Here is a 9,245-nt window from a genome sequence, read left to right on the forward strand (position 1 = left end):
ACTGTGACGTTATTGGCCAGGGGAGTTCTTTCGTGGCCGATTGTGACGCATTACGTGCGCATTATTCCATTCCCTTAGGGTGAAAAGATGGAATGCGAGGGATTAAAGATGATTTTAGGTGGAATATTAGCGAAGAGTACAAGGTAATATAACATAATACGATATAATATAATATAACATATGATAAAATATAATATAATTTAGTATTAAATATAAATTATAATGTAACCTAATAGTGGAGCAAAATAATAATTGTGGAGTGGGCTGCTTTCATACCACCAGTTTTTCATATGGCTGAACACCTAATTGCAATGTCATCAGGCGCATCGCCGTAACGTTATAAAAAACAGTGAATAACTGAGATGTGGATTAGCTGCCGATTGATAATTAAGGCAGCCGACCCTCACAGATATGGTATCCAAAACTCGGACACTGAACAATACTTCGCTACGGACGTAGAAAAGATGCCCGTGGACCATTTTATTAGGCAATTAACCACTCTTGGCATAAGGGCCCTCTGTTATTGACTAAAATATTTCGAATGACCGTATATATATATATATATATATATATATATATATATATATATATATATATATATATATATATATATATATATATATATATATATATATATATATATATATATATATATATATATATATATATATATATATATATATGTGTGCGTGTGTGTGTGTGTGTGTGTGTGTGTGTGTGTGGTTGCGAAGATGAATATCGGGAGGCAGTGGTGTGAGAGGAGCCCTCGCGATAGGCCAGCCATTTGAATCATCATTTACCCTGCTGCCACGTTGTGCCGCCTTCTTGCTTGTGGCCACGTAACATTTTGGTTGGAGGTAGTGGGGTGCGGCATCCACATTCTCACCTTGGAGCATCGACGCCATCCATACGCCGGGACCATCGGTCGAGAGCCCGGTGATATCGCCGCGCTGCTTCACCCCAGCCCTTCCTGCTCAGACCCGATCAGACACACCTACCGACGCCCCGCCCCCAGCCCGGACATGAAGACAAGGCGAACAGACGATCCAAACAGGGCCGAGTCCACAGTAAACTTACAAAGGACCCGAAGCAACCGAAGGACATGAACACATAACTACCGCCCAGCCGCGCGAGGCGACCTCGAGCCATCAGTCCCATGAATGCCTTGTGGGCGGATGCTTGAAGAGCTCCAGGGGAGGTGGTTCACCCAAGCATAATCGTGATCATGATCATCGTGGCGGCAAGCGAATCATCCTTTTCTATCTTTTCTTCAACATCGATCCTCAGCGACACGTTACCAATGACTTCAAAGTAATCGTTTAGGAATTGATACGAAAATAGTTTTGGGCAATATATGTCGGCTGTCAGAATGGCATGTGTAATGGTAAAAAAATCAAAGACCAAAAATGTATATATATGTATATATATATATATATATATATATATATATATATATATATATATATATATATATATATATATATATATATATATATATATATATATATATAGTATAATACAGAAAGTGCACGTGTTACAGAAGGCATAGTCTGTGACTGACGTAAGCAGCAAATTCAAATGAGTGCACATCGTTTTGTAACTGATAACAAAATACATTTAGGCAATATCAGTCCATACAAAATTGCTGTTGCTATAGAATAACGGAGCCAGTAACGCAACAGCTGTTACGGGATTGCATGATTGCCGACCTGTGAGATCATTTGGCTGTGCTGCAGTCCCGTCTAAGTCATGTCGAAGCTGCAGTCGGTAATGGAGGCCAGCGCGTGCGTTCTGACCCTGTGTGTCGCTCTGACCTGCGCAGAAGCCAAGCACGAGTCATCACGTGAAGCGGTGGATCTTTCTAAGGTGCGAATTTTGTAAAAATTACCTCTGTTGTATACCCACGGCTGAAGAACGAAGTCATAAATGCGCCAGTGCATGCGCAATTGCTTCGGCAAGAAACGCACAGAAGTGAATATTGGAGGTTTTCTTTTTGTGAGTTATTTTCACACGTGGAAGCTTCGAAGCAGTGCTAAAGCCCGACTTCAACTTAAATTTCGAAGTGCCGCAGCAACCATCTCGTGAAAAAAAAAAAGCCTTGTCAAGTTAATTTTAGCTATCTCTCCGCTCTTTCCCCTTCATGGTTTTCGTTCTGCTTGACGAGGCTATATTTCCTAATCGCGGTTTTTCCTAGTCACTAGATCTAATCTTCTTTAACATGCCATATATAACCGCCATCATGCTTGGACAATTTATTTTTAATATTCACTGTCATTCTTCTTCAGATGTCGCATCCTTCCACTCTTTGCAATAGAGTATCCTGCTAGGGTCAAGGTTTTATTCAACTACTGCTACTGCTGACGCTTTGCCGATTGGAAAACCAGAGGAGAAGGGGAGGAGAAAGGTAGAAGGATGAACACGTAGACGGTGAAGGAAGTGGCGGAAGGGAGATAGCGGGTGGAGAGGAAATATGTCTTGTGACACTGATATTGTTGGATTGGATAGAAACAGTGGAGCAAGGGGCGTCGTGTCACGCAACGACTGGCTCACTGAATCAAGCCAGCTACTCGCACTATCTGCTGCAGTGGATTCAGCACCTAGGGGAACACTAATTTTAGCTAACGCAGACACTGCCGCACTAATCCCATTTATCGTTTACACTTTTTCATTCAGCAACAAGCGAATTGCGCAGTGCAACAACTGAATTTGTAAATTTGTAAGAGTTCGCGACAGTTTTGTATTGAGCAGAAACATTACACAGGACAGCCAGCTGCAGGGACATTGAAGCAGGGAGTTCATTGAAAATTGCTTACAAAACATTATTCCCTGTAAGAGCTAGCAGCATAATAAAGTTTTTTCAGGTGGACAGGAGTACCCTTTTGAGGCGATCACAATAATATTAATGGACTTATAGACGAAACGCAACCAGTTAGAGTCGGCGTGTGAAATCGTGCGCTATTTAACCCGCTAGTCGTGGTCGCTGCCGCCCTTTAGATCAGAGCAGGGGTGCGAACTAAAATGGGTAAGTTAATATTTAAGTTGACTATAGTGTTCATCCTTGCGGCGAAATGCTGCACCAGTACCTGTTTACAATTCTTTCGTAGGACAGTTTTAGGCTACGTCTCGAAAAAGATTACGTTACATTTTAACCCCTTTAATATAAGCCAAGGGGAGTAGAAGGGAGGTTGTAGGCCACGTGCCGACGATCACAGAAGGTTTTTGTAGTAACGGGCAAAACACGCCAAATAACATGCATATTCTATTGTCCTGAGGTGGCATGCGCAAACATAGGCATTTGTATTAAGCCTGAGACCGCAGTTGAGGCGTTCTACAATTTGTCATCTTGAGAAAAAGAATAAGGGTGAATGTGAGAGTTAAAACTGAGTTTTTATTTTGATAGCGCGAAGCAAAAGGTTTCACCATCTGTATCGTTCCTTGCCTTTAGGTACTGAACGCCATAATCTGCACCTCTCAAATCAAAGTAAGCTACGTCAGCATATCGTGAAACATTTTCGCTAAATTAGTTATCTGAGACATATGCTTAAGAATGGTAATTACTAAAATCATCTGGTGTTTACCTTTCTGCTAATGAGCATTTCTGCTGCGGTTTGGGGGGTGCAATGCGTTTGGTCTAGTCGGTGTGTTCAGTAACTCCTGATAAGAGGTGGGCAGGACTGTTTTGTTTTTGCCTCTCTACGTTTCAGTCTGTACCCGTCGCGGTGGCTCAGTGATTATTTCGTTTGACTGCTAAATCTAAGGATGTACAGTCGTGAGCAAAAGCGCTATACAAGACTCAGCCGGGGGCGAAGCTCGGAAAAACTGCATCGCGACTTCATCTAACAACCCCTATATAACATCGATACAACAGTGGCGGTACCTCATTTTATCCACATGCACGTGTCACTGTCGTTGTCTCTGTCGCTAGACGGCATTTCTATGCAATTTTCCGGAGCTCTGTCAGCGGCTGAGTGTTGTATACCACTTTTGATCATGACTGTAAGTTCAACTCCGCTGCGGTGGCAGCGCCTTGGTTTGGTATGGGCGCGAAAAGCAAGACGTCGGTGCACTGAGCGCGAGGTCAGTGTACGTTAAGTAACCTCACTTGGCGAGTAGCGTGAATGGGTGAATTTAAACACCGGAAAACACAGCCAGCTATGTAAAGGAAAGTTTTGGAATGGACATATGAGTGCGAGCTTAAGTGAGCGAAACACGCTATTTTGTTCTTATTGCAATCAGCCCTTTCTTGCAGAAATAAATAAATATTATTCGTCCATGTTAAAGCTCACGGGTGCCTGCTACTCGCCTGCAAAATCTACAGTGGTCATGTTATTCATAAAATGCTTTGAGCTTCCTCTGTAGGCGATCTTGAGATGACTTCAAGCCAACGCCGAGAGCACACGTCCGGGCAGCGGTTCTTATTTAGCCGGGAATCGAAACATGGGCATCCGGGCAGAGGACGAGATTTAACGAGGCGAGTTTTCTGTTATCTATGGCTTCCGCTACCGCCCCAAGAATGGCGCCACGGTGCCTCAAACTCGAGCACAGAACGCCGACAGACGCTGAAGGTCGAGGCGGCAGCTGTGCGAAGCAGGTTTGGTCACTGTGTCGGCGTCAGCTCCCGATGTTTCCCTCTTTAGCAGGCGGTCGTATACTCGCTCGAGAAGCCCTCGAACGCGCTGGTCTTACATTTTTGTCAGGCCAGCTTCTCTTCGTGGCCGGGTACGCTTCTGAATCATGGTGAGTTTAAACGCGGCACCGTCAAAGCCGCTTAAGCCGCGCAGTGGAGCCTGATGAAAGATGTAGGCAGCGCTTTTAAATATGTAGGATACGCCACAGCAGAAGACTGCTCGTCCCTGTAGACAACAGGCTGAGGCAATAGCCATTTCATGTTTACATCTGCTCTCGATTATGGGAGAAGCAGCAATGCGTGATGACATCAGAAGGCAATACCCTGGTTCGTTTACTTAGAACACTTAGAACATAGTCACACTTAGAACATAGTAGGTTGTGGATGAAACACGGATTTATGGCCAGTCTGGTTAAACAAAAAAGGTACGCACAAGATCAGTTCGAGTAATGAGAACAGAAGGTATAATGGTGCGTTCTTACAGCAGGTAATTAAAGGTCCCCTTGTGGGGAGACAATACTAGAAAATTTGAGAGAACAAGGTGACGCAAGGTAAATCAGCAGAATGGAAGTTCCTTCAATGGGCATAGCTGGATTGGTGGTGATGGTAATAAAAATCAGCTCGAGTATGTTAAGTAGGTTTATATGCTTGGTAAACGCTGGCTGAACTTCGCGCTTTTTGTTGTGCTGAAACAATTACAAGTGTGGTAACTACGCAAAACAATTCATTTTGTGCTCACCCATAATTTATAGCCCCTAAAACGGACATTTCTCTCATTATTTGGCAGTCGCCAATATCGCCACGCAAATTCGCATAAGGAGAAATCACTCACGCCACCACTTCTCGTCTCCTTCGTCATTTCGTTCTTACAGATGTTTGATGCGTTTCCTTCCGATGTCGCCATATTTGACGAAGACCTAGACGGAGACATGGACTGCCTGAGTGCCGTGCGTACAGACTTCAACAAGCAGACCTCCGCGGCGAGTTACTTGTGGATTCTGAAAGGACAAAACGGATATATCAAGTGAGTCTAGTGTGCGACAAGACATAATTTGTGTTCCTGCATTCTGTGCACTAAAGCCGGATGTATTTAGAGTTGCTTGCAAAACTTACGTCTGCATAAAATCAGGTTCACAAAGCTCACTGCATGAGCCCTTCCTTAATATTTGAAATGACACCTAAGGGAATTGCTAAAACAAAACACGTTAGATGAAATGTTAGCGTTATAGGCTCTGTTTCTGCTTGAAGTGGTTTTGAAGGCAAAATTTGAAAAAAAGAAATTATATGATTCTGAAGCCGAAAAGGTCGAAACGCTTCTGCTTCAGACTGTTTGAAAAGAAACCACTGTCAAGACAAGAACTCGACTGGAATAGCCGAGTGGATGATGGTTTCAGCTGTTGTTTTATACATACTTCTATTGACGGGTTCAAGAATCGAAAGTCGCAATTGTTAAATTTAATGCACACGTGGGGCATGTTTGTTATTTTATCGCTTTATTGTCTGCTCATCGGTCTTATTGATTTTGATGTTGATTTATATTTTTTATGTAACATATCGCTGACTGGACACAAGGCGCATCACACTTAAGTAGACGATATGTTGCCACCGACAAGACAAAGAGGACAAAGAGTCGCAGCTGTCAAGCTAGGCTCACTCAGTCGTCCAGGGATGACCGCCGGCAAGGCACAATGAACTCTACAAAAGTAGAGGAGTCACTGGTTAGCAGCGGTAAAGGTGAGGCCAAATATGGAGCAGTGTAGTCCGACCGCATAATAGCGCCGAAATAATGGCCACTAAAGTGGCAGTATTGCGAAGATTACCTTGTATCAGTTGGCTTATGACTAGACTTAGAAGACGCCATTGTACACCGCCGAACAGCAATGTTCATCCTACTTTCTATTCTGTAATTGCACATAACACGAACTGAGCATACTTATTTGTTTTTTCCGCAGGAATTTCACTGTGCATTGGAAACCTTGAGCCACGCCTGACAAGCCTGTTTTTAGAATCGGTGACTGTAAGCATGAAGCTTTTGCTTGTGTACTTGAATATCCCTGTAACTCCATTTATGTTATTCTTTGGACTTCAGTTGGAGTAATGTAACCTGCGGGCAATTTCTTGCAGCTGATGGTCCTTGGAAGAGTGCTGATTTTCTTTACACGGATAATAAGTCGTGCGTCGTGATGTACTTTCCGTACGAGGAATTTCAGCGTAAGTTAACAGCTGACATGTACAGAGGTCAATTTCGTCTGTAACATCGGGTGGAGTATGTGTGGGCTAGAAATACGAAATTATTAAGATGGAAGTCTATAAGCAGTTTTAAGGAGCGGCTTGCTTAGAAAAGGTTTTGCATGTAACGAATAAGGTAATATTCTCTAAGGTGCTCCTGCTGCATGCGATATTAGTCGAATGATATATATATTAGAAGGCGCAGACGTGATCAAGATAAACAGAAACATTGTTAAAGAGCTCACTTTTTGCTACCTTTCAGTTCTTTAATGGAGGCAGGAATTTCCCGTTTACTTATTGCCTGTGCTGACATTCAAGGAAATATACTTCGATTCCCCCCTCTTCCTCCTTACCCCAGATTGTTTGCTGTGGATATCTGATCTAGCCAAGGACCACCTTCCCCAAATCTGCCTAGATCGATTCAAAGAGAGCTGCAACATGGACAAGATAGTCTATGACGTAGGCAGCTGCAGTTCTGTATAAGAAGCCGCCGGATATCCAACTACACCGTGGGAATGCAACACAAGCTTGTCTTGCACTGTTCTCCGTAACAGCGTGATGAGTAATAAACTTGTCTGATCATATTACTGCGGAGTCAGGCGAAATTGTTGTAGTTCTGTAACCAGAGCGGTTATAAAAATACATGGAGCTGGTTAATAATTAGCAGTTTTTCAAGAGGCAGTTGTGTTTCTCACATTGCGGTACAAGAAAAGCTGCGCCCATTGTGCAATGAATGGGTCCTATGTAAGCAATTCTTAAAGCGCCGTTTCAATGAAGGAAGTAGAATTTCGGCACAAACGCGAGGTACTGTGAAGACATGTAGTACGGTGCCTAGATTAGTACACGCAATCTAGAGACGACGCCTTAACTTTTATAATCGCTACACGCAATGGTGACAGCAGGCGGACAGTGCCGCGTTATGCGTAACAAGGCATAAAAGAGGCCAACGACGTTGCAATTGATATGCTTCACTATCCTTCTGAACTAATCACTGTTTGTTGAATGAAGTCAGTCTTGGTAGACGCCATTCAGAGAATGGGGCTTTGTAGCGGTTCGAAGTCCCAGATCAAAAGCTGGTGAAATTGCTTACCCGCCGGCCACCTGCGGGAAAACGTGTCGGTAATCAGGTAGAGCAATTAGACTCGTGTTTGAGCCTGTCTACTCAAACGACGCACGAAGAAAAAAAAGTAAGGGAAGGGAAGGGATTATGGCTGGTGCACAGCATTCTGACAAGCAATGCCCATTACCGAAAACAGCGTTCTCACGTTGCACCAAGAGTTGCTTAGTTAGTATCGCTTTCTCTGATACAGAAGAGAGGAGACATTGAGCAGCTAAAGGTGTATGACGAAAAAAAGTACCCGCACCGATCAATGCGAAGAAGCAATAATAACGGTCCAGCATTACGTACTTTGTTTCCATCCACTACAAGAAAGCAAATTGGAATCACGTGACTACAGATTTCCTTCACTTGACAGCTAGATGAGGCGATTTTTTTTTTTTTGTAGCGACAGGCTACGCTGGCATACAGCCTCTGTCAATGAAACAAGGAAAGTGATTGCGCTGTTGAACAACAAAAACGTAATGTACCAAAAAGCAGGCATCAACTGGGACACTAATGAAATTGAGCCAGGTGATAAAACAATGATAATGAGTTGGCCTGCAACGTTTCTCGCCCCGCCAGTTACTCTTAATAAAAGTATCTATGTATTTAATAGAGCTCTACCTCGGAGATTGAAGCGCTGTGCCATCCTTGATAATTAGATTTGTGTGACAGTGAGCGGGAGGACAAGCAGAGAACGAGACGTAACGATACAATAATGAAAAAAAAAAACAACAACAACACACATTTCGATGGTCATACAGGCTACATGGAAACGGCAGGTACAGATGTTCTGTCTCCATTGAAGTTGTTACCGTGTGCGGTTTATAGCCCAAAAGCTTGCCTAGCGAGAGGATGGCATTTTTGATTTCGAAGATGCGCCTTCTGTGTACCCTCTGTGGCTTGCTTTTAACTTTTCCGCTCGTCTCCAGCAAAGCAAAACACCAACTGAAGCATGATGTCGTAGATGCTTTTAAGGTACGTATACTGTAATTCGTCACCTGGCCGTCTTGCTGCATATTACTTACTGTACACTTTCAACTTGCGGAAAATTGTGATATTATTAGTGCTTCTGGTGTATAAAACGAAAAATAGGTAGCGCCATAATTCATCCGTGCATAAAATGCAGACTCGTAAAAGATCAACCGCAACTGATAGCATATGATTATAGTTGTGCGCATTAAACTTTTAATGAAATATACTGCCTCCACTGATTACAATCTAGAAGACGACATTAGAGTTATCCTCAGATTTTATTAGATGCTTGAAGCCAGTACGCTACTTTTGTTT

At 43.1% G+C, this 9,245-nt stretch overlaps 1 protein-coding gene across 1 annotated transcript in view; it reads left to right on the forward strand.

Annotated features, from left to right (window-relative positions):
- The first annotated feature begins 1,771 nt into the window (after positions 1 to 1,771).
- LOC146198762 (uncharacterized) overlaps positions 1,772 to 9,245 on the forward strand; it is a 17,407-nt gene continuing 9,933 nt past the window's right edge. The window contains exons 1-2 of the mRNA XM_084591973.1: positions 1,772 to 1,866; positions 5,500 to 5,651. Coding sequence (XP_084448099.1) covers positions 5,500 to 5,651 — 152 coding nt within the window. The 5' untranslated portion in view covers positions 1,772 to 1,866. The remainder of the gene's footprint in view (positions 1,867 to 5,499; positions 5,652 to 9,245) is intronic.

Source organism: Amblyomma maculatum, chromosome 2, assembly GCF_055883805.1.
Source record: "Amblyomma maculatum isolate TAMU_Amacu chromosome 2, ASM5588380v1, whole genome shotgun sequence".
NCBI classification, from domain to species: Eukaryota; Metazoa; Arthropoda; class Arachnida; order Ixodida; family Ixodidae; genus Amblyomma; species Amblyomma maculatum.